General features: G+C 27.0%; 7 protein-coding genes across 7 annotated transcripts; 3 read left to right on the top strand and 4 right to left on the bottom strand.

Annotated features, from left to right (window-relative positions):
- Positions 1-2,326: 2,326 nt before the first annotated feature.
- Positions 2,327-4,230, bottom strand: LOC128957542 (crossover junction endonuclease MUS81-like). Its single transcript, XM_054303324.1, has 2 exons — positions 4,060-4,230; positions 2,327-3,991 (listed from the first exon to the last, which is right to left on the bottom strand). The coding sequence occupies exons 1-2, from the start codon at positions 4,174-4,176 to the stop codon at positions 2,327-2,329; spliced, it is 1,782 nt and encodes a 593-aa protein (XP_054159299.1). The 5' UTR covers positions 4,177-4,230.
- A 1,424-nt stretch (positions 4,231-5,654) lies between these two features.
- Positions 5,655-8,654, bottom strand: LOC128957532 (matrix metalloproteinase-14-like). The gene is made up of 6 exons (XM_054303311.1): positions 8,520-8,654; positions 8,097-8,459; positions 7,228-8,026; positions 6,980-7,167; positions 6,735-6,896; positions 5,655-5,738 (listed from the first exon to the last, which is right to left on the bottom strand). The coding sequence occupies exons 1-6, from the start codon at positions 8,652-8,654 to the stop codon at positions 5,655-5,657; spliced, it is 1,731 nt and encodes a 576-aa protein (XP_054159286.1).
- Positions 8,655-9,060: 406 nt separating this feature from the next.
- Positions 9,061-11,240, bottom strand: LOC128958041 (dnaJ homolog subfamily C member 3-like). The gene is made up of 5 exons (XM_054303860.1): positions 10,979-11,240; positions 10,806-10,916; positions 9,993-10,744; positions 9,790-9,910; positions 9,061-9,592 (listed from the first exon to the last, which is right to left on the bottom strand). Exons 1-5 carry the CDS (start codon positions 11,061-11,063, stop codon positions 9,162-9,164), a joined length of 1,500 nt encoding a protein of 499 aa, XP_054159835.1. The 5' UTR covers positions 11,064-11,240; the 3' UTR covers positions 9,061-9,161.
- An 809-nt stretch (positions 11,241-12,049) lies between these two features.
- LOC128958117 (40S ribosomal protein S19-like) lies at positions 12,050-12,935 on the top strand. Its single transcript, XM_054303934.1, has 4 exons — positions 12,050-12,162; positions 12,229-12,318; positions 12,385-12,524; positions 12,600-12,935. The coding sequence occupies exons 2-4, from the start codon at positions 12,236-12,238 to the stop codon at positions 12,869-12,871; spliced, it is 495 nt and encodes a 164-aa protein (XP_054159909.1). The 5' UTR covers positions 12,050-12,162; positions 12,229-12,235; the 3' UTR covers positions 12,872-12,935.
- Positions 12,936-14,124: 1,189 nt separating this feature from the next.
- Positions 14,125-15,311, top strand: LOC128958084 (programmed cell death protein 10-B-like). The gene is made up of 6 exons (XM_054303903.1): positions 14,125-14,434; positions 14,483-14,536; positions 14,606-14,729; positions 14,788-14,914; positions 14,975-15,145; positions 15,206-15,311. The coding sequence occupies exons 1-6, from the start codon at positions 14,357-14,359 to the stop codon at positions 15,300-15,302; spliced, it is 651 nt and encodes a 216-aa protein (XP_054159878.1). The 5' UTR covers positions 14,125-14,356; the 3' UTR covers positions 15,303-15,311.
- A 632-nt stretch (positions 15,312-15,943) lies between these two features.
- Positions 15,944-18,485, bottom strand: LOC128958073 (integral membrane protein 2B-like). The gene is made up of 5 exons (XM_054303892.1): positions 18,201-18,485; positions 17,018-17,179; positions 16,640-16,960; positions 16,306-16,567; positions 15,944-16,246 (listed from the first exon to the last, which is right to left on the bottom strand). Exons 1-5 carry the CDS (start codon positions 18,297-18,299, stop codon positions 16,128-16,130), a joined length of 963 nt encoding a protein of 320 aa, XP_054159867.1. The 5' UTR covers positions 18,300-18,485; the 3' UTR covers positions 15,944-16,127.
- A 519-nt stretch (positions 18,486-19,004) lies between these two features.
- LOC128958052 (major facilitator superfamily domain-containing protein 1-like) lies at positions 19,005-21,693 on the top strand. Its single transcript, XM_054303871.1, has 8 exons — positions 19,005-19,250; positions 19,324-19,536; positions 19,609-19,879; positions 19,952-20,383; positions 20,439-20,863; positions 20,918-21,020; positions 21,077-21,178; positions 21,645-21,693. The coding sequence occupies exons 2-7, from the start codon at positions 19,338-19,340 to the stop codon at positions 21,144-21,146; spliced, it is 1,500 nt and encodes a 499-aa protein (XP_054159846.1). The 5' UTR covers positions 19,005-19,250; positions 19,324-19,337; the 3' UTR covers positions 21,147-21,178; positions 21,645-21,693.
- The last annotated feature ends 1,745 nt before the right edge of the window (positions 21,694-23,438 follow it).

Below are 23,438 nucleotides of genomic sequence, written 5' to 3'. Positions count from 1 at the left end.
TCTAAATGTCAACAATTTTATAACTATTAAAATCAATTATTTTTTAATTTGAAACACATATGTTTAATAACAATATTTGGTTACAAAGTTATCAACTAATAAACTATTTATTAAAGTTATTTATATAAACTTCAATTATTTAGAAACTGATATAAATAAATAATTGAAATGAATAAATGAAATTTTTACAATTTTAAATCATATTATGAATTCATTCATAAAAAATTTTCAACAGAAATTCATGAGTCATATAATGTTTTGATTACTTAAATTAAAATCTTAAGATTGAGATCAATGTCCCAAACATTTCACATAAATTTCTAACACAACTCTTCCGTTGATAAAAAAAATAAAACATATGACTCATTACGTGTTAGCAAAAAAATATAATTAATTGTATAGATTTGAATACAAACGCCCACTGATTCTGATTTTATGGTCAAATATCTCTTAATGTCTCCACAGGAGTCTAAAGAGTTTCTTAACTGTTGATACTTTCAGTTCATTGTATCATAACTTAACTGAAAAGACTATTTGTCGCAAAAGTACTTTATTTATAATTTCAAAAAATTCTTTAAGACTATAAAAATAACTGAAAATTCATGTTTAAAAATGTGTGGTATATTAATAAAAGAGCTAAAATACTTTAAAATAAATTTATGTATATTTAAATAGTTATCAATGAATATGTGAGTGTCTAAAGTGTTCCGCAAAATAATGACAACATTTGTATTCAATTGCGATTTCAATACCTTATGTTTATTAATATATTTATTTTATTAGTCATATAATTCTTGTTATTTCTTCCTCAAAATATAATGCCGTTTTAACGACAATTTCTTATAGAAATTATTATTAAAACTAATTTTTTATTTCAAATATTTTTTTGATAAGTTTTTACTTTACATAAAATGTTAAATTGAGATCACATTTAACTGACATTCAATTGTGAGTAATGTCTGAATTAAAGCGTCAAAATAGTCTTTGGGATATCCCTTGTCTTTTATTACATTATTTTGCAATCAAAACATCAATTAAATAATAAAATAGTATTTTTTAATTAAATTTTTATTTTAAAACAATTTTTGAATACTCAGACAATTTAAAATTAATAATTATTAAATAACTACAGTATATTGAATATTGTAAGGTTTGTAAAGTATAAAATTAAGTCTTATTAAAGTTTTTAAAGTTTTAATTTAAAGTTTAAACAGGTTTTATCTAAAAATAAATTTTTATATTGAATAAAAAATAGATGATAATATTGAAAATATGAATTCACGCAAAAATTAAATGTTTGATTGATAATGAAGGTCACAATTGATTTTATTTTATGTACATTGCTTTCAGTTTTTTCATCACTTATTATATTTATAATGTCATTGTTTTTATAACCCATTAATATTTACTTTTGATGTATAAATTTCTGATTAATAAACATATATTAGACATCACATTCTGGGGTTATAAACTGATCGCTTATTATACTCATTATTGATTATATGATAATATTGTATGTTTTTGAACTCTTTAAATCTTTAACAATGAATTAAATAAATGTCTAAAAAATAATAATTTTATATTATAAAACATAATACATATGTATTAGATATTAAAATTTAAGTAAAAATATTCTATTTGCTAAATCAAATTACATAGTTTTTTACATAATTTTACATTTTTGCTAATTTTTAAATTAAGTAATTTAGAACTAAATAAATATTTGTTATTAAACTTTCAAAAATTAAAAGTAAAACTTTTATATTATATATTTGTTATATACAATATTTGTTTATTGACTCAATAATATTTACAGTTAATTGGATTATAGATTATTTGATTTCAATAATGTTAGCAATGCTTCTGTGATATGAATTTTATTTGCGATAATTTATTGTCCGAACAATACATATTCCGATACATTCATGAGTTTCACTGTTTTCTGTACTTTAAATTTGTTATTCATGTGAGACATTCAAACACTTATAAATATTTTATTTAAATATATAATCCATAAGTAATTACTGAAAGTCGGGTACAGCCAACAAATACAAGGTCAGTGTCCTATATAACTATCTATTGAATGGTTTAATAGTTAAATTCAATGTTTAGTTTTTCAAAATTCAAAAAATTTATTATATAACCAAATAAACATTGACACAATTGATAAAATTTAACTTAGATTATGTATAGTATATAAGAATTTTATTGAACATATCATTATTTTATTTTTAAATAAAAATATAAAACAGTAAAAATATATATAAAAGAGGTGTATATAACACTGTAATGCAAATATAAATTAAGCTAAAAATTATTACTATAATCATTGGCAGCAATAATAATGATTAAAAACTTTTCTGCTAATAGTTGGTCCTAAATTTCTGTCCATTAAACCACTTTTCAGTGATGACAACAAATTTTCTTTATCTTTAACAGTCATTCCAATAGAAAAGGCATCCAAAAGACTCTGAAGGGTCGGGTAGTGCTCTACAATAGCCTTGGCTTTAGCTACAGAAATGCCTTTTATTTGCAGTAAATGTTTTAAAAACATCTCCTTTACAGTAAAATTAGTGATTTTGTTGGCATTTCGACCAAATTCATTATAACTCATAAAATGATTGTAAGGAACCTCTTTATTAATGATCTGTTCCCTTAAACAAGAATATATTGTTTTATATCTATACTTTGATTCCAAATATCTGGTCATTAATGTCAAGTATCTGATAGTATCTTCAAACGATTCGCAACGTTTGATTGAGAAGCCATCGACTTGTGCATTGGCAATGGCCTGATCCAAAGTATCACATTTAATGCCTCCAAACTCTGCTTTCTTGCCATGAGATCCAAAGTATTCAATAATATAGAATGGTTTACGAATACCACAATTTCTTAGTCTGTATTTTTGTTCGTCCCAACGTCTGTCTTTTATACTTCCGGCCAAATCGTCTATACGTTTCCTTTCGATCACATAATCTAATACCAATTCCTTTCGGTTTCTTGTATTAATTGACGTAATGTTACCATTCGTATCGACTTTTTGTTTTGCAATCCAAACAAAATCACCGGCACTTAGTGTTCTCATCTCAACTTTTACACCGTTTTGTTGTAAAACAGACATTAATGCAGTTTTTCTCATATCTCGGTTCACACCACTGGCCTGTTCTCGAGTGTCGATACACAACACTATTTCATAAGTATTGGGTAATAATGAGAACCGATCGCACATACGATTAGTCAAAGAGCTTGTGCTCTCCGTAGTTACACTTGTTTGGGAAGTGCTGACCAACCCATTTGAAACCAATGTTTCGGGAATTATAGATTCTGTATCACTGGACAAATCACCAGTACTTCTATCAGATAAATCATTCAATGGTTGTTGATTTGATTGAATGCATTTATTTTTCTTTTCATTATATATTTGATACAATTTTGTGGCCAAATCTCTTCCCGATTCAGTTAAATAATAAGTAGCATATCTTTGAGTGTTTCGTTCAATCAACTTCTTATTGACTAATGTTTTGATTGAATGCCAGCCATTATAATGACTGCCATTGGCTCCCGATGTCATAGACGTTGAGCTGAACTCTTGAGATGCATTCTGGAGATCAGATTTACCCAAACAATCCACACTATTCTCGATTTCCCACTTAATTAATGCCATTAGTATAGCATAACCTCCCGAACCTTCGGCCGGAATATAATTAATGTTTCGTTTAGTTTTTGCCACTTTTTGCAAAGGACTCAATCCTTTGTTCGGTGTATTCATAAGCGATCTCTTCTTCCTTTTCGGTAACATATCTGTTATTTGTTGATCTCTTTGATTACCATTTCCGGGACGTCTGGATGTTTGACAATCAATGGTAATGCCATTCATTTGAGACAATCTTTCGTCAATTCTTTTACATAGCTTATCACCAAATCCTTTGAGTTGTCTGCACTCCTCTCCGGTAGACAATTGGTTCGGATGTTCTCTCAGTGACCGCAATGCCTGTCAAGAAATAAATTGATTGTCAATAAAAGTGATCAAATGATAACAAATAGTGAAATATCACTAACTTTATTGAAGACAAACTCCATCTTAGATCCCATTTCTTTGGCTGAATTTCGCCATTCAGTGAGCCATTTGATGAATAACTGGTTATTACCCGAATCGGTGGTCACAGAAGTCGTCATCTTTGGTAACAATTATGTAAACAATTGATTATATGTTTAAATGGTTTTTACAATAATAATAGTAATAATAATAATAACAAAACATTTAAATTTAAAAAACCGTTTCCAATATAACTGTCGAATCGTTACACAAACAATGTCTTCAAAAGTAAGTTCAATAAAGTTTAAAGTTTTTTTAGATTTATTACTTATTTATAATTTCAAATATCAACCAATTTATTCATATAATATTTAATAATTTCAATAACATTAACATATAAGGCCGATCGGAAGTATAAAGCCCAATGATAAAACAGTGTTTTTTCAACGGAAAATACTTTTTTGGGTCCTAAAAAACATTAAGTGATAAAAATAAAAGTACGGAAACACCTAAAACCTACTCAAATCTAACATAACATAACTGACCCCACATACATAAACATAGTGTAAAAAACAAACTTAAATATATAGAAATTATTAAACATGCATTAAAGCACGAGAATAAAAATTATAATTATTAACAATTATAAAATAATTATAAAAACATTTTCATAATAAAATTATATAATAAATAGCTAACATGGTGTTCCTTCTCAACCTAATCTAAATTTCAATGTTAACCTAATCTATACAGTACTGGGGTTACCGAATCAGTGTTTGTCGCGTTACCTAACCTGGTGTTTGATCCGCAACCTTAACCTAATTATAATGGTATTACACAAATGTTAACATAACCTAACCTAATGTATTAGTGTTCGCTCCGTTACCTAACCTGGTGTTTGATCCGCAACCTAACCTTATTTTCAATAGTAACTTAACCTACTCTATATAATACTGGGGGTTTTAAAAAAATTATTCTATCGAATAATTAATATTAAAAATATTAATCTCGCGCTTAGTTCTAAAAATAATGTATTATTATTAAGTTTTATCAATAGTAATATTCTCGCGCTTACAATAACAATTAGTTAGATTAATGTTATAATAATGTTATGCTATGTATGTCAGGTGTCAGGTCAGGTATGTTAGGCCAGTTTTGAGTAGGTTTTAGGTGTTTCCGCACTTTTATTTTTATCGGAATATGTTATTTAGGACCAAAACAAGCATTTTCCGTTGAAAAAAACACTGTTTTATCACTGGGCTTTAAACTGTAGTGTCCACTACATTACCTTAAGCTAATTTAGTTATAAAGTATTTTTGTATTTAAATTCCCAATAATTTTGTATACATTTATTTTATATCCTATTTTTGTGCTAAATTCTTAGTATTGCTTTTCAATCGGTTATACAGTTCCTTATACTTACCGGTTGCTGACCTCAGACCTCTGGCACCAAACTAACTGTTCAACGGTTCCCACATTCAAACTATCCAATGATAGCTAACCATTCCCTATACCTACCCGTCCTCTCTCAAACACTATAAATACTGTACTACAGTATACACATACTTTAGTACAGTGCCAGCCGTCATACACAACAGTCATACCTGACTCTCACATATCATACTGTACTCACATCATACATGTGCTCCACTGATAGCACCATTTTAACCATACAATCCATTGTATCCTCAATTGTCTTAAACTAATCAATAAATTGTTATAATTATCTTATACCTGTGTTAATCATACGATTCATTACCATCGCTATTATCATCATAGAAACTATCACTTCAAGAGTCCAACCGGTTGTTCACATCATTAAAGACATACATACAACCCGGTTGTCCATCAACTCTAACCTACCGTTCCGTATCGCGTGATATCAAGAGATAGTACAGACATCCAGATTGGGATCAGCTCTAGCTTTACGCTTGGCCACCACTACTGCAAGTGATCTACCCTTTTATCATCCGATAGGTCTCATACCGACCCTTCAGGTGATAATCTATAAGGAATTGGTTGATAATCGGTTGTAGGCCTCATACCGACCCACGCATAACAACCGGTGCTCTCCTATTCCTCTAAGTTGTGTCCAAACATACAAACTCAGGCACAACAAACAAACATTGTATCCTACCGACTGCGCCAATTTGTTTTGTTTTGTTTGTTTTGTCAAAAAACACTGTTTTATCACTGGGCTTTAAACTTCCGATTAACCTTAATATTTTTAAAAACCCATAAAGCACCTTGGCATTTTCAATTATCAATGTCATTTTCTTTAAAAAAGCACTGTATATATTCATAATATGTTATTAAAAAAACATACCAGTACCATGCTAACATACCAGTGTTAAAAACATAACATATATGTTAAATCAATGTACAGTATATGTTACAAAAACACAATTGAAAAGAAATTAATTAATATTTTTATTTAATTTTAATTTACATTAGAAATAAAATATTTAAAAAAAAATTCGTCTATTTTGAAACCGATTTATAACTTTTTTTTTAATTCTAAATTTGTATATAAAAATTTATTCAGTCATTTAAAATAAAGTTTTAGATTAACTGTTTATTATTTTTTATCAATTATCAATTAAATAAATTATTTATCGACTATAAACTACAAAACGTATTAATTTTTCTTAAATAAATTTACAATATTTTTATAAATTGTATGAAATTTACTGAAAACTTTAGAAATCTTTTCAAAGAATGGTTGACCACTCGGATCATTAGATTCATTCAATTGAGAATTGTCTTTGTTGTCCATTAAATCGGACTTAAATGAACTCTTTTGGCATTTAAGCCACCATTTGGAGGCATCTCTTGGAAAGGGAGGGTTAGCGCTGTCGACCTTTTAATGATAGTTAGATATCAGATAATCAAACAATATAAGTGACAAACAATATCAATAATAATGGATAACAACAAACTCACAGAACTTATTATATCATTAAACCGATAATATTGAGAACCACTGAAAAAATAAGTTTTTCCCGTTTTGGGCCAAAACATTGCGGCATCTATTTTGTCGGGAAGTCCTCTCCACGCTTGTGTTGATTGAGGATATCGTCTATTTATTGGATAACTTACTCTTTCGGGTTCATATCTCCAATATTTATCGTCTGAACATTAAATAAGTGCATATTATTTATAATAAATTATATTTTATTATAAAATAATACCTTTAAATAAGTAAATTTTGCCATTAAATCCCCAACGAGTTGCAGCATCTAATGAGTTAGTATCCAAACCTCTAATCAAATTATTAATTGAATCCTTAGCTCTAATTGGTTTATTCATTGGTTCTTTAAAAACCCAAACTTTATTTTTTTTGAAGATATAAGTTCTTCCACTGTTCTGATCAGTGATTACTGCATCAACTTTGCCGATAACACCGGGAAATATATCAGATATTCGTTTGGGATAACCTGGATATACACCGGTGTCGTCATTAATACGCCATATATACTCATCTCTGAAGAAAAAACATTCATCCAATGCATTACAATCTGCGGCATCTATTCTGAAGTCTGTACATAAGTCAGGTGCTGAAGACAACACTTTAGGTATTCGTCTTTCGTTAACATCAAGATATGAGGTATCCTTTTGATCATTTGGTCCGTAAAGCATTTGAATCCCATTAATATCGTCTTTCTTAAGTTCTGATCGTTTTCCGGCATAAGTCGGATACATAAGCGAATCCTTATTATCGGAGTGACCCAAACCTAAGGCGTGTCCAAACTCATGAACCGCAACACTTAAGAGGTCGACCCCTCGCTTGCCATCAATACTCCAACGTTCGTGATCATCAAAATGTGTATTTCCACCAAACTGTGGGAAGAATGCGTGCGCCAAAGTCCTTCCCGGGCCATCAAAAGGGTTACCGTCCCTGTGATCCATCACTTTAAAGCCAATCTCAATCATAGCTTTTTTGTCACCTCTTTCATGAATAAAATTAAGTCCACTGTGTTTACTCCACTCCTATATTTAATATTTTATATTAAACAATATAAATCATATTACTGTAATAGTGTAATAATATTTACTATACATGTAATGCATATTTCATGAGTTTATCGATATGTTTATCTTTTTCCCGAAGATTATCTTGTGTTGAGTATTGGGTTACTTTCCACGTAATATTCTTCGTCTGCCACATACTTCCCTGTAATGAATATCTTCGCAAACGTTTCTTCAGTTTCATATTATAGGGGCGTAAAGTTTGACTCAAGATATTATCTTTGACACCACAACGCGGCTCATTCATCATTCGCATTGTATTTTCATCTAAAACTCCCGTTTCTTGGATTCCCATAAATCTTTGATAATCTGTAAGTATTGGTTTCATTTGCGGTGAACTCATTGTCATATTAATTGGCATTTTCTCCATATATCCAAATTGATTCAAATATTTCTATAAAAAATATCATTGACTTAACTATTATAACAATAAATATAATATGAAATGTCTAACCATTGCATCGTTTTCTGAGTGTACAGACATTGGGAAATACATTCCGTGCGATTCAATCTGATTCTCGTCATTATAAGATTCACCAATTCGTACAATAATTGCTATTATAAAGACTATAATTATCAATGAATTCATTTTTATCGACAATTTGTTTGCCATTAAAATGCAATTCTTGACTATTAGTATTACTTGAAAAAACTTTTGTCGAAATCATTTAAAACTCAATAAAACGGATGAGTTTTGTTAATTAAGGGAAAGAGACATCCGTTTTGATGAACAATTAATGACAATTAAATGTCATCTTTTATCAATCAATGAAAGCATTTTTAAAAATAAAATAAACTTCTTAATAATAAAAAATAATAATAAAACGATATAATATTGTGAAATGTTTTATTTTACTATTAAATTATAAATAAATATATTATAATTTATAAACAATATTAATGTGTATTGATGAGATTATAATTCCATAAATGTAATTAACCTAAAATATTTACATAAGTTATATTATACATATAAATCAATTTACATTTAGGCACTAGAATATGAAACATACAGATAATTATAACAATTAAAGCTATAATTACGGTAATTGTATGTCCAAACAAACAAACAAAAACTATGGATTAGTTTAAAACTCTATCCATAAGTAAATTTAAAACTGTAACCACCATTAGAACCACCAAATGGATTGAATCCATTACCAAAAGGATTGAATCCATGAGATCCTGCGTTGGCCTGAGCCTCAGCATCAAGTGGGTCCTCGCCGTTATCAAACTTTTGTCTTTTTTCTGGATCCGTTAGCACCTCTTTAGCTGAGGCAATGTCGATAAACTTCTTTTCAGCCATCTTTTTCTCGTCACCTTGGTACTGATCCGGATGCCATTGCATCGCTAATCTACGGTAAGCTTTGGTGATCTCCCGTTTGTTTGCATTTCGTGGTACACCTAATATCTTATAATAATCTCGTTTTTTACTTTGCTTTTCCAACTTTTGTGTTCTTTTAATGCCTTCCTCAGCTCTAGACGAGTGTTCGTCTATTTGATGAGCTCTCTTAAAATCGTTTAGAGCTATATAATTAAAAAATTTTATCATTAAAATGCAATTAATTAAATTATGTAATAAAGTATGTCTAATATAAGCAAATATTTTCATTAGGTTAAACAATAAATAATTTACTACATTATTAAGATTTATAATTGAATAAAACATCTGTTATTATAAATGCATTTAAAATTAGATATCAAAATATTTAATCAAATGATACCTCTTTCATAATCTTCATTATTGAGATAAGCATCAGCTCTATCACACAATACATTAACATCTTCGGGATATAACTTTAAAGCCTCTGAACAGACAGTAATGGCTTCATTGGCGTCACCGCCCTATTCATTGAGAGATTATAAAAAATAAGTAAAATTAAAACATATGTTAAAAAATATTGATATAATAAAAAAATGGTCGCACTTTAGTCAAACAGTGGCACATCTTTGACTTAATCATATGAATCATATTAGGATTTTCAGACTCAGTCTTGAGAGCCAACTTTGCTTTGTCAGAGCAGTCATTATATTGTCCTTCGAGTGCAAACTCATTCATGGTCTTCACTTGTGCGGCCAATTTCTTTACTTTCTTATAATGATTGAAACATAGCTTGTGGTCGGGATCTAACTTTAGACATTCTCTAATAGTATTAAGTGATTCATCTGCTTCTCCTAAATCATAGTGAAGTTTACTAATCTTTAGATAGCCATCAGTATTATCGGAACGCATTTTGGTTGTGGCTCTCAAATCGGAAATGGCATTAACAATGTCACCCAACTTTTCATAAGCCATTGATCGCATCTCACGGAGCTTACAATCCCACGGAAGTTCATGAAGTAATCGAGTCAATAGTTCTACAGCTTGTGGCCAATCGTGATCTTCAATCAGAAGATATGCTGTTTGTATATCATGTTTGAGCGGTTCAATCATTGAATAAGAATGAACAGCTTCTTCATTATATGGTTCTAACCGAAGAACCCATTCATAATCTATGTGTGACTCATCGAGTCGGCCCTGTTTTAGAAGAACTGATCCCCTCTGAAGACGTGCGGCCAAAAAATCTGGTTTCAAAACTATCACTTCGTTGAGGTCATCGAGAGCTGCCTTATGTTTACCTAAAGCGAGATAAACTGTGGCTCTTTTGAAGATTGTCAGGTAGTTATTCGGATCAGCCTCTGGTTTAAGATTTAATATTAATGTTATATAAATCTAATTAATAGTTAATCCAAGACATACCAACTGCCATATGATAGTGTGACAATGCGTCCGAGTATTGACCTCGAGATAGCATCTGTCGGCCCATCTCTAAGTGGTTCTCAATTTCTTCATTACTGATGGTTAGACATGCTTTACATATAAAGATAATATCGTTAAATCAAATTACTGGACATTAGTTTCAAATTACTTACAATCGATGACATAACTGATCACTAATAAGAGTTTGACGGATGAAATGATTGATTGCATAATCAACTGACTGTCCATCACTTCCATCACTGGAATAATTGATATAAATGTTAACAATAGTCAACAGTCACTGATGGCTAAACTGAGACAATAGACCTCAAGAACTCATCATTTAATATAAAGACAATTAAATTATTAATTAATTAAACAATAAATGTATGAATAATTGAATTGAAAACAAAATATATATGTATTTAAAGGCAGTATTTATACATATATTGTATGATAACTGCTATTAATATACATTGCATTCAATTGAATGTTATATTCAATGCAATGCAAGTCGTGTTCGATTGCTATTCGACGACAAAATCGATTAAAAAACGCCTACTTTTCTGCCATACATTCAAGTGATGAGTATTTCAGTAATAATTGTTACCATATATTACCAAAACTTATCAAACATTTTCATCAATTTATTAATATTATAGTTAAATATACTTTAATTTCATATTCTTTATATGTTATCTCAAATATACTAATCTATTGATTAATTAGTAAATAAATTTATATTTATTATTCAATCAGAAAATTATTTATATTTAAATTTTAAACAATTATTAAATATAGAGTATTGTATAATACGGTACAGTATTAAGCAATGTTTGAGTGTAAGGAAAAACACAAAGTTTAAGATAATTACTTAAAAATGATTTTTTAAAAATATATACAATATATACCTGTATTTGGCTTTAATTATTATTTAATTAATATTGACTATAAATATATCTTATTTACAATTTATTAATTTTTATATTATATTTTATAGTTTTAAACAGTTTTATAGTTATAGATTTTAACTTATAGTTATAGGTTTATACAATAATTTTAAAAAGTTGCGTATTTTAGACATTTTTTAGCAAACTTTGTAAAAAGTATATAATTAATAAAATATATAAATTTTTGATAAAATAAAATTAATTTCAATTGTATTATTGAAAACATAATATAATACATATATACTGTATATTAATGTATTAATTGTTATATGAATTGACGTAATTTATGTATAGATTTTGTATGAAAACACTAAATAATTTCCTTTTCCTTTTGAATGAGTGTTCAATACATTAGTTATTGTATTAAATCATTGATTTAGACATTGATTTAGACAATTAAATCAATCGTAAGTACCAATTGTGGTGATAATGATTGACACAAACAACTAATGTCTTAATAATTGATTAAACAGATAGACAATGAACTCTCACGTGCGATCTGTTGGTGTCAAAGACGTGGATCAGTCAGAGTTTGTCAAATCATTGGCGGCATTCCTCAAGAAGTAAATGATTTATTTAAATGATATCTAAAGTGAATATAATTAATAATTTTGTCATTTGATGGACAGGTCGGGCAAACTGAAGGTTCCCGATTGGGTTGATTTGGTCAAAACAGGTGTGTTTAAAGAGTTGGCCCCTTTTGATGAAGACTGGTATTACATCCGATGCGCTTCAGTCGCCCGACACATATATCTGAGATCACCCGTCGGTTAGTTGACAATTTAGTTGCTTGTTTTTTTTTACATGTCTTATATATCTATATTGTTATAATTGTATACTTAAGGTGTGGGATCACTGACCAAAATATATGGCGGACGATACAGAAGAGGTGTGCGACCATCGCATTACTGTCGCGGCAGTACTAACGTCGCCCGAAAGGCTTTGCAATCGTTAGAAGGCGTCAAATGGGTTGAAAAGGACGAAAATACTGGCGGAAGAAAACTAACAAATCAAGGAGTTCGTGATTTGGACAGAATCGCCGCTCAATTAAGAAGTGCTACCAAAGCCAGACAATTAGCCGAAGCCGTGGCCCTAACCGCAACTGTTCAACAATAATAACTTCTTTAATGTTTTGATTTATTTGATTATCATTTGAATAAAATATCGATAAATTACTTCATTACACTTGTATTAATCATTTTATAATTGTTGTTTAAACGTAATCTTTTTCACTATTATTACAGTACTGTTATCGTTAATATACTTTTTGTAATTACGGTAACAATATTGTCTAATAAAAAATTGATTAATATTTAGTTTAGTCCTATCGGTAATGAAATTATGCCCATAAGCTATAAAATAAATTATACAAATTTACCGATAAATATATTTATAATTTATAACAGTATTGATAAAAAAGACAAGCAATTAGTTTTTTATTGATTTGATTGGACTTAAAAAAGAATTCATTTTATCTGTATATTCATAATGTATTATATTTACAATAATTTGCAAAAAAACAATAATTTATAACATAATATGAATAAATCATATAAAGAGCAAAACAATTATTATTTATTCATTTATAAATAAATCTAATTGTTTAACTCATTTAACTTACAGTAATATTAATTTATACAGGCTATTTTGTTAACTGTGATTAAAAATTTTATTACATTTGACTACTTACAGGTAATAGTAATTACTAATTAGTTATAGATACATATATTGTCAAAATAATAAATATAAATATTGAGGATATTAATACTAGATAAATATTTTTTATTATATTAGTTTATGATTTAAGGTAAAATTAAAGTTAAGATACTGTAAATTATAATTTACTATAAATTTATGGTAATATTTGCAGAATACTACTCTATATTTGTATATAAATTGATAAAATTTGATGAATTAATAATAAACTTTTTCAAAAGTTATGTTATTTGTTAGTAGTATTAATATTAATATTTAAAAAGTAAGTTTAATATTTATATAAAATTAAATTAATTATTAGTATAAGAAATCAAAAATCAAATTTATTTATAAAAAAATAATTTGAATTAATTATCTCAAATCTAAAAATAAAGTCATAAATTTACATACAGTATATAATACAATATTATTGATAACATAAATTAATTTTATATACAATTTACAATATATCACATATTTTACTGTATATACAATTATTGAAAAGCTTATATAAAAATTACAATAATTTATTGTAAATTACAATTTATGATATGAAATATTTGATTTGATTTGATTATAAGTGTTTAATGTATAAGTGGAGGACAGGTATCTATGATTATATAATAGGTATTCATATAATGAGCGCTCGCTTTTCAACTCAACTAAAGCTATGATAAGTTGATTGCATTATTAGAGTGCATATGACGTCCATATGTAGTGTAGTATTGAATGTATTGAATGTATTAAATATTTTGAATGTTTTGAATGACTCGTTAATACATTACTTAAATTGAATCCAGTATTTGATTAACAATTTTGATTGTCATTCAAGTAATGATTAAGTGATCATTAGGTGAACTTCGCCATCGGTTGTGTCCAATCAAGTGGTGACCAACACTGATAATAATGACAATGAGTGAAGAGAGACCACCCATTTGTTCACAACTCATATTTCCTATACTTTTGCGACCAATTCTTCATAAGGTTTGACATATGATATCTTTATTAGTATTGAAATGTATTGATATTTAGGTTGAAAGACATGACCCGATGGCCGCACAGATATTAATGAATGCCATAATTAAAGTATTATTAAATAGTTTTTTTATTATAATTTATTAATCAAATAATTTGTTGTAATATTGATACCTAAAGGCCGAGACTCAAGAACCGGGACTTTTGCTTGAAATTGTGAACAGTATTTTAAAACGAAGAGATTTAACTGTAAATATGACGGAATCGTTACTCAGACTTCAGGCACATATACCTGAATTTGATGGTAATATCAATTGATAGCAACTTTGATGACAAATAACAATAATTATATTATATTTCAGACCAAAAGTGTAAACGACAGGATGAACCCTTCCAAGAGTTGAACCGAAAAACATATTCACTTAAGAAGATATTGAGTCGAATACCCGATGAGATCAATGACCGCAAGACTTTCCTCGAGACGATTAAGTATATATTGATTTATTTCACAACTTATTACCGGTAATTAAATATAATTACTTTAAACAGAGAGATAGCCAGTGCTATAAAAAAACTCTTGGATTGTGTCAATGAGATATCCAATAGTTCTCAACAAACGTCTTCAACAGATAGAACAGCTCTCGAGAAACGCAAACGAGAGTTCATTAAGGATTCAAAAAAATTCAGCCAAACTTTGAAAGAATTCTTCAGAGACGGACAGTAAGTATTAATTAATATAATTAGTAAAAAAAGTAATGATTTGTTTGTGTCTCAAATCAGAACACAACCGGTATTTCAAAGCGCAGCCCAACTAATATATGCCACGAATACTATTCAAAGAACCGTTAGAACAAAGTTTGATTTAACGGTTAAATGATATTTATATGTATAGCACATATAGTATACTTCAATTTAAATTGAAATTTTATACAATATTTAAATAGTATTTTGCATACAAGTGTTGATATTAATTAAGTAATAGTTAGACTTTCCAAATGTTTAGTAAATTCCAACTTATGGTTAATCGGATATTACTGTATATTATATAAATCTATCGTTTGTTTATAAACAAAATATATAAACTATTGTATTATTTAAATGATAAAATTATTTTAATATTTATTATTATTATATATACATCTAAATAAGTCATTAAAATCCATAAAAAAAATGTGACAAATTTTTCAATGATTTATTATTTATAAATTAAGCAAAATATATAATTATTAAAGCAATTATATAATTAAATTAAATATATTCAAAAATTAAGTTTACAATAGCATAATTTTGCCAAAAAGATAAATTGATTTACCAAAAAAACTTTATAAACTATTATTAGGTAAAACTTATAAAATTGTTAGCAATAGAAACTTTAGTAAATATATCTATTGAATGGTAAACTAAACATTTAAACAAACCTTTAAATATTCATTAATAAATCATACAGTAGTTGCTAAATATTAAAATTAGTTTAGATAGTTTTGTTATTTAATACAATAGATATTTTTATATTAATAATCCAAACTCACTATTAAGCAGTTAATTATTTACCTTTAAATAAAACTCTTTGGTTACAAACATTTTGAAGACCAACAACTCTGATATGAGATATAATTTACAAGTAATTGAGAGGTGTCTATATATAAACACTATATATAAATTTGAGATATTGGAGGAATGGGATGTGCTATCTTATGGTACATTATTTGTTGCCCTTTGCGTCGTGAAGATTGACAATTTGAAACTCATGAATACCTTTACCAGCGAACTCAGAAAATATAACTTTTTTGTTTTCATTTTCATCAATACTTCGCTTGTAAACTAAAAATTAGATAAATATATAGAAATAGAAATCAATAATAATTTAATAAATCAAATACCGGGTGATGTTATCCTTTCCAATCGATATGTTGGTAATGTAGCGCATTCTCTAGCGATATAATAGCCTAAGTTCTTAAAATCAGTTATCGGAGGCGTCACTACTCTATACAAATCTCTGACAATTTGTGTGTCGATATCATAGTATCCACTCTTCATCTTAACCACTAAATCAAACAATGATTGTGGCGGAAGAACTTGACTTCGATTCAATGGCAATACAAAGCATCGTTCCTCATCCAAGTCAACAATTCCAGTCTTATTCTAATAAAAAACAAATTATTTTATTTATTATTCAAAAAAATAGACTCAAATATAAATGAATAAATGACTAACTGTTGAAAAATCGTGAACAAATCGACCCCTCCTTCCGTGTGAAAAGTTGGGCACTTCTATGCGTTCGTATTGTTGTAATTCAACATCGATGTCAAATTCTTCATCAAATGAGTGATCCATTTCTGGCAAATTATTTCTAAAGGTATCGTCCATTTGTTTTGATAAATCATTAATCAGTGACTCGATATCCAGAGGTTGTCCATTATTGTCTCTTAAGTCGTGTGTTTCAATTGCTGGTTCCGATTGCATGGCATGTAAGTCATGATAACGTTGGTTTGGTTCGACATATGGTATTGTACACCAACCACGGAAATGTCTCAACTAAAATATGCATTAATTTGTTGTATAAATGCCAACAATGCTAACAATATAACAAACCCTGTATTGTGCAAATTGTCGATACAAATAGATTCCGCCAACAATTCCAGTGGTCAACACAATAAGTGCTGTCAATGTAACGCAAAGAGTTGTTAAATTGTTGACCCTTTGGGCCCGAATCCTAATACTGGCCAACGATGCTGTGCTACCACTCTCTATATCCTAACAATACGATCAAACATTCAGTAATTCATCATAATTTCAATCTTCATTAAATATTTCTTTTGAAAATTGATATTTTTATTATTATAAAATAGTTTTAAATAAAAATTTCAATTAAATTCAATATCCGATAATAATATCATATGATATTGTACTTTGTTTTAATAATTTATTTGAAAAATGTTCATTAATCAAAATATTGTATTAATATATCATAAATAAAAACTATTTATATACTGATTATATAATAAATATATACATATGTATAACAATCATACAAATTATTCAGATTTTATTGAATACACTAATTTAAATGTTATAATAGTATAAATAATGATAATTAATAAATCAAATAATCAATATATTACTGAATTAAATAAATATCTATTAGAGTAAAAAATGAGACAAAAATACAAATGTATTGCTAACTATGGATATTAATAATAATTGATAAGCAGTTATTTATTTGCTTTCATTTCAATTAATAGTTAATTCAAGATTTGAATGATACTATATTTGCTATAATTGTCTTTAAATTTTAATCTCATTAATGGTAGATATAAATGCAATATATTTGCTAATTAAATGTCAAAATCAATTGAAAATGCATTTTAATTATAAATATCATAATAAAAATGTCAAAAAATTTATATCATAAGACATAGTATAAGATTACAATTGAATGACGTCAGCAATTGATCTCTTCGGTGATCAGCTTTGTATTAATGACACGAGTAATTAGTGTGTCTATACAAACCATTGTCACCAAAATGGATCAATTGGTAATAGTTATTACGGGTGACAATAATTTCAATATCTTAATATTAAAATCAATTATCTTATCAATTGATATTTGCAAAAAAGATTATTATAAGATATATTATAATATATTTATTAATTATATATGACTTAATATAAAACATATTGAATGTATATTTCATATAAAGACATACAATATATGTAAATAATGGTAGAGATTATCATCAAATGTATGACAAATATATGATATTTGGTGTCAAACCTTAGGAGCCGATGCCTCGACCGCACCAACCAATGGCTTACTGTCCGATGGTTTGTTCAATAACTTCTTGTTACTGATTCCTTGAGTTAAAATAGTCATTGCCTTTACTTATCATATAATATCTGCCGATTGTATGGATCAAGTTTGGTGACAATAAAGCAAAAACAGTCAAATTTATGGCACAATTCAATTGACTATAACTGTTGTAGTCTTTAGTTGTCTTTAAACTAAACAATAATGACTGCAATCAATACTAGAGTTATCATTATATACAGTAAAGCACTCCACTATTTTCATCTATTAATTTCAATTATATAAATAATATCTTATTATTATTAGTTATTAAATAAATTTATTAATATTTATAATTAGATAAAAACTGCATTTAATTAACAATTTATGAATCATGAAATTAAAATATTTAATTAAATAAATATGTAATAATAAATGTGATATACTGTAAATAATATTATACTGTAGTTGAATCTAGTTATTCATAACATGACTACAGTACTGTATATAAAGTTAATTTTAATTAATTTTATTTTTTAATTTTATAATATATATATATTTATTTATTTTAAATTTCTTTTAACATTAAAGACTAAATTAAAGTTATAAATTAATGCCAATAATAATCCGTAACGTATTAACGAGTTATAGTGTAAGTTATATATACTGTATTTGATTGAATAAACAGTATATTTATATTAATATAAAAAATTAATCGATTTGTTAGTATTGTTTGTACGCCTACTTCACTGTTAACACCATTTGCTTACACTTATTGATGATATGTCTAACACAACGACCTCTACTGTAGTTTTAAATGCAGACAACCAGTGATGACAACAAACATCATATGATTTGTGATTAATATATTGACAAAACATTTGATGGCATATCATATCATATCATATGATATCTTAATTGATAACTAAATGACTGGTTTGACAACAATTGTCTACAATAATAACCATCAAATTGGTGGCTAATTATTGTCTAAATATTCATAAAAATATAAGTAAAACTCAACTTTAGTACAAATTTGTAAGTTTTATCAAAATTACTGTCAAAGATGTTTGTGGTAATGAAAAGTCAAAAATTATATATTTTTTCTAAGAAATTAATCACAAAATGAATGACGAAGACGAACGTCTGGAGCGACCATTGATTGCACCGATAGGTCAGAGTAGCGGTTCTCGAGATCAATCATGCGGTGAAAGCGATACCATTATTATTGAAGAGTCTGGATGTATGGCATCCCCTTTATGTCATCCACTATACAGTCTTCATCGATATTTTGTGCTTATCTTTATGTGTTTTCTTGGTTTTGGTATGCATTTTGTTTGACATACAGGTGCTGTTAAACTAATGTATTTTTGTTGTTGTTTGTAATGAATAATAGGTAGTTATTTCTGTTACGACGGTCCCGGAGCTCTACAAAAGCAGATCACGACAGACATGAATGTCGGTGTGTCTGAGTTTTCTGCACTCTATGCGTGGTATTCGTGGCCTAATGTCATACTTTGCTTCTTCGGTGGTTTTCTCATTGATCGCTTGTTAGGCATACGATTGGGTGCTATTATATTCAGTGTATTCATATTGATTGGACAATTGGTGTTAGCATTGGGCGCTTTTACCAATAGGTTTTGGCTCATGAATTTTGGACGATTCATGTAATTATTACTTTATTAATGAATAAAATAATATATTTATATTATTATTAATGGTAATTGATCCAATAATAGTTTTGGCATCGGTGGTGAATCATTAGCCGTCACTCAAAACACATATGCCGTGTCGTGGTTTAAGAACAAAGAGATAAATATGGTGTTTGGTCTTCAGTTAAGTTTTGCACGGGTGGGCAGTACTGTCAACTTTAATGTAATGAAACCACTATACGATACGGTTAACAATTATATAACTCATACAACTGGTCACACAACTCTTGGCATAACATTATCATTAGCTGCCAATACGTGTGTCTTTTCATTAATATGTGCTTTGATTTTGGCTTTTTATGATAAAAGAGCCGAACGTATCTTAAAGCGATCCAACTGTCAAACCGGTGAAATCGTACGGATAACTGATGTTAAAGACTTTAAGACATCATTTTGGATGATTACCTTCATATGCATCACATATTATGTCGCAATTTTTCCATTTACTGCTTTGGGAGGGTTTGTATTTAGTATTATATATATATTTATATTATTAATTGTTTCGAAATTTTAGGACATTTTTTCAAAGAAAATATCAAATGGACCAAAAAGAGGCCAATGGTGTCGATAGCATTATTTATATAATATCTGCAGTGTTATCACCTTTTTTGGGAATAGCCGTTGACCTAACTGGTCGTAACATAGTTTGGGTGTTTAGTGCAGTTGTGATAACTTTAATAAGTCATTCATTATTGGCTTTTACTTTTGTGAATCCATGGATTGCTATGATTTTAATGGGTATCGGATATTCAATATTAGCGTGTGCTTTGTGGCCAATGGTTGCAATGGTGATTCCCGAACACCAATTGGGAACAGCGTATGGTGTCATGCAATCGGTTCAAAATTTAGGTTTAGGTTGTATTGTATTGTTGGCCGGTTATATTGTAGACAAAATGGGTTACATTGCTTTAGAAGTATTTTTCCTATTATGGATGTGCTGTGAGTTTGTTATCTTTCAATAAAATACTTATTAATAATTTTTTTCTTTTAAAGTGTGTCTCATCTTTGTTATCATTTTATTTATAAATGATTTAAAACATAATGGTTTTTTAAATATGTCTACAAAACAACGAAAACTTTTAACCGAAGTGAATGAGTAAGAAATATCTTAGTTTATGAATAATTAATTTTATTTTAATCTTATTGTATAAGAAATGACAGACAATCGACAAATAATATATCAGAAACACTTTCATCACATGATATACTGACTTATGGATAGGACACTAATATAAGGAATAATTAACTAAAAATGTAAGCATAGGTTTGTACTGTACTGTACTTATTAAGTTAACTCATTTGTATTAAAGTTAACATAATTATTAATTATCAATCAAATAATATTAATTAAACCAATAAAATATTGTAATTATTTATTTTTAAGTATGCATACAAATATTATAAAATTGATACATTAGATAATTAAAAGATTATAGAAATATCTTAATTGTTTTTAATACGAAGTATTTTATCTTATCCTATAAACTTAATAAATATTTATATAATTTTTAATTATTATACCAATACAGTTAAACATTTAGTTTTAGTCAAACTATCTTAAAAATGTATGCTAATTAATAAAATTTAATAAGTTTAATTAAGTTTAGTTTAATATTATATATTTAGTAAATTTACTATTAATTAGTTAGAATTTTATTTGTTTAAACTTATTGTAATTATAATACAGTATATTTATAATGTGTTATTTAATTATTTATAGAATGTTTGACATTAAACTATTTGATATACAGTAAGTATTTATATGTCATCGATTTATAAAAAAATATATTTATTATTGATAACTTTGTTATATACAAATGTGTATTTACCTGTAATTTATTATTATTAATTTTCAAGACTAATTAAGTATGTATATTATTATTAGCATTTTTATTTATAAATATTACCAATGCTTTATACAAAAATTCTTTTTCATTAAAAATAATAATTATTTAAACAAATATTTTAATTAAGTTTTCTTTGTATTATAACTAGAGTTGGTTTAAACTGTTTTCTCAAAATATCATATATTTAAAAATGCATATTTTTGTTGTTCCTTTGAAAATATCTGCAAACATACTATTCAAATGATACATTTGTTGAACTTTTTCATTGATTAATTAGTTAAATATCACATTGTTTGTCAAAACTATGTAATCAACATGTGTTTATGATTTGTTGATAAAATTATAATTGATATTAATTATTTTTCAAAAATAATCATCTTTACAAATAAGTTTTATTTTTTTAAGACTACATAGAAAATATATATTATAATTTATATCTTCTAACAAACAAGAGAGAGAGAGAGAGAGAGTGTGAAAGAGGTATTAAATATATATATAAACTTGATATATTTTATTACAGTAAAAAACTGTTTATTAAAATAAATGTTTATTAAGTAATAAATCACATTTTATAATATAATAATGTAATATATTAAGGATAAGTTGTGTTATACGTGAAGTTTGTGTAAAATATAAGTTTTATTTATGACCTCATTTACAAATGACTTATAAAATCTATTTTTAAAAATTATAATAAATATTTTTATGATTTTATATTAGCATTTAATACTGTTATCACATGAAGTTTAATAAAACTCATAAATTAATCAATACATTAGGCATCCGAAGAATGTGTTAATGAAATTGATTTGAAAGAGTGGTAAACAATATACAGATATTACCAGAAATTCTTTGGGCTAACGATTTCTCCTTTTATTAATATAATGTCATATTTTATTCACACAATACTTATAATCACTTTTATTATCTAAACTTTTATTAATTATATATATATATATATAATACTTTATTGAATTACAAATAATTAATATTTTAATATAATTTATTATTTAAAAGCTTAAAATTTTAAAAATAATTTTTGTGCTAATTTTTCGATACTACTGTAACTATAATTACAATACAATCTATAAACTGTTTGATTCTCTTATATAACAAATGAAAACAATCGTCGATAACATTGTCTACATATTAGGCAATATGTAGTCATTTTGAGATAACTCTACAAATTTAGTTGTCATATATTATATGATATATTTAGGTCTAAAAGTTGTATTTTGTATTAAATCAATTTCGTAATACAAATGTTTATAATAATGTATATATAATATAAAAGTAATATAATTGTCTTTAAAATTTGTCAGATGTTAGACAAAAATTAAAGAAAAATTAAAGTTTTTAAATAAAATAATATAAATTTACAAATTAATATTTTTATAAATATAAATTAGAAAATATAATGTACTACAGTATATACAATATTTTATATAATTAAAAATTGATTTATTATTAATTAAATAATGATATACTGTATATTGTATTTAAATAAATAATAATAATTATTATAATATATTGAAAGCAATGAGTGAATCGTTGGTTACAATGAATACATTAATTATGAAATGAATGCGTCATTCAATTAAAGACCGATTCTATTGAATAAATAAATAAATTGTTTGTTTTTATTACAACTAATTGTTAAACAATTG

This window comes from Oppia nitens, unplaced genomic scaffold (assembly GCF_028296485.1).
Source record: "Oppia nitens isolate AA-2021 unplaced genomic scaffold, nextdenovo-longstitch-racon4-pilon3 scaffold13_pilon_pilon_pilon, whole genome shotgun sequence".
NCBI lineage: Eukaryota > Metazoa > Arthropoda > Arachnida > Sarcoptiformes > Oppiidae > Oppia > Oppia nitens.
Note: the sequence above shows the minus strand (reverse complement) of the source record. Positions and strands in the feature narration are given on the sequence as shown.

Bases quoted from the DNA above. Each gene is read 5' to 3' on its own strand.
- LOC128957542 (XM_054303324.1), bottom strand. From the start codon at position 4,176: ATGACGACTTCTGTGACCACCGATTCGGGTAATAACCAGTTATTCATC. The intron at 3,992-4,059 runs GTTAGTGATATT...ATTTCTTGACAG, and splicing joins TGGAGTTTGTCTTCAATAAA to GCATTGCGGTCACTGAGAGA.
- LOC128957532 (XM_054303311.1), bottom strand. From the start codon at position 8,654: ATGAATTCATTGATAATTATAGTCTTTATAATAGCAATTATTGTACGA. The intron at 8,027-8,096 runs GTATAGTAAATA...TATTAAATATAG, and splicing joins TCATGAAATATGCATTACAT to GAGTGGAGTAAACACAGTGG. The intron at 7,168-7,227 runs GTATTATTTTAT...TTTAATGTTCAG, and splicing joins CAAAATTTACTTATTTAAAG to ACGATAAATATTGGAGATAT.
- LOC128958041 (XM_054303860.1), bottom strand. From the start codon at position 11,063: ATGGAAGTGATGGACAGTCAGTTGATTATGCAATCAATCATTTCATCC. The intron at 10,745-10,805 runs GTATGTCTTGGA...ATCTTAAACCAG, and splicing joins ACACTATCATATGGCAGTTG to AGGCTGATCCGAATAACTAC. The intron at 9,593-9,789 runs GTATCATTTGAT...TTAATTATATAG, and splicing joins TAATGAAGATTATGAAAGAG to CTCTAAACGATTTTAAGAGA.
- LOC128958117 (XM_054303934.1), top strand. From the start codon at position 12,236: ATGAACTCTCACGTGCGATCTGTTGGTGTCAAAGACGTGGATCAGTCA. The intron at 12,319-12,384 runs GTAAATGATTTA...TTTGATGGACAG, and splicing joins TTGGCGGCATTCCTCAAGAA to GTCGGGCAAACTGAAGGTTC. The intron at 12,525-12,599 runs GTTAGTTGACAA...TGTATACTTAAG, and splicing joins ATATCTGAGATCACCCGTCG to GTGTGGGATCACTGACCAAA.
- LOC128958084 (XM_054303903.1), top strand. From the start codon at position 14,357: ATGACAATGAGTGAAGAGAGACCACCCATTTGTTCACAACTCATATTT. The intron at 14,730-14,787 runs GTAATATCAATT...ATTATATTTCAG, and splicing joins ACATATACCTGAATTTGATG to ACCAAAAGTGTAAACGACAG. The intron at 14,915-14,974 runs GTATATATTGAT...TACTTTAAACAG, and splicing joins ACTTTCCTCGAGACGATTAA to AGAGATAGCCAGTGCTATAA.
- LOC128958073 (XM_054303892.1), bottom strand. From the start codon at position 18,299: ATGACTATTTTAACTCAAGGAATCAGTAACAAGAAGTTATTGAACAAA. The intron at 17,180-18,200 runs GTTTGACACCAA...TCGTATTGTTAG, and splicing joins TCGAGGCATCGGCTCCTAAG to GATATAGAGAGTGGTAGCAC. The intron at 16,247-16,305 runs GTATTTGATTTA...TCTAATTTTTAG, and splicing joins GGAAAGGATAACATCACCCG to TTTACAAGCGAAGTATTGAT.
- LOC128958052 (XM_054303871.1), top strand. From the start codon at position 19,338: ATGAATGACGAAGACGAACGTCTGGAGCGACCATTGATTGCACCGATA. The intron at 19,880-19,951 runs GTAATTATTACT...ATCCAATAATAG, and splicing joins ATGAATTTTGGACGATTCAT to TTTTGGCATCGGTGGTGAAT. The intron at 20,864-20,917 runs GTGAGTTTGTTA...TTTCTTTTAAAG, and splicing joins TTTCCTATTATGGATGTGCT to TGTGTCTCATCTTTGTTATC.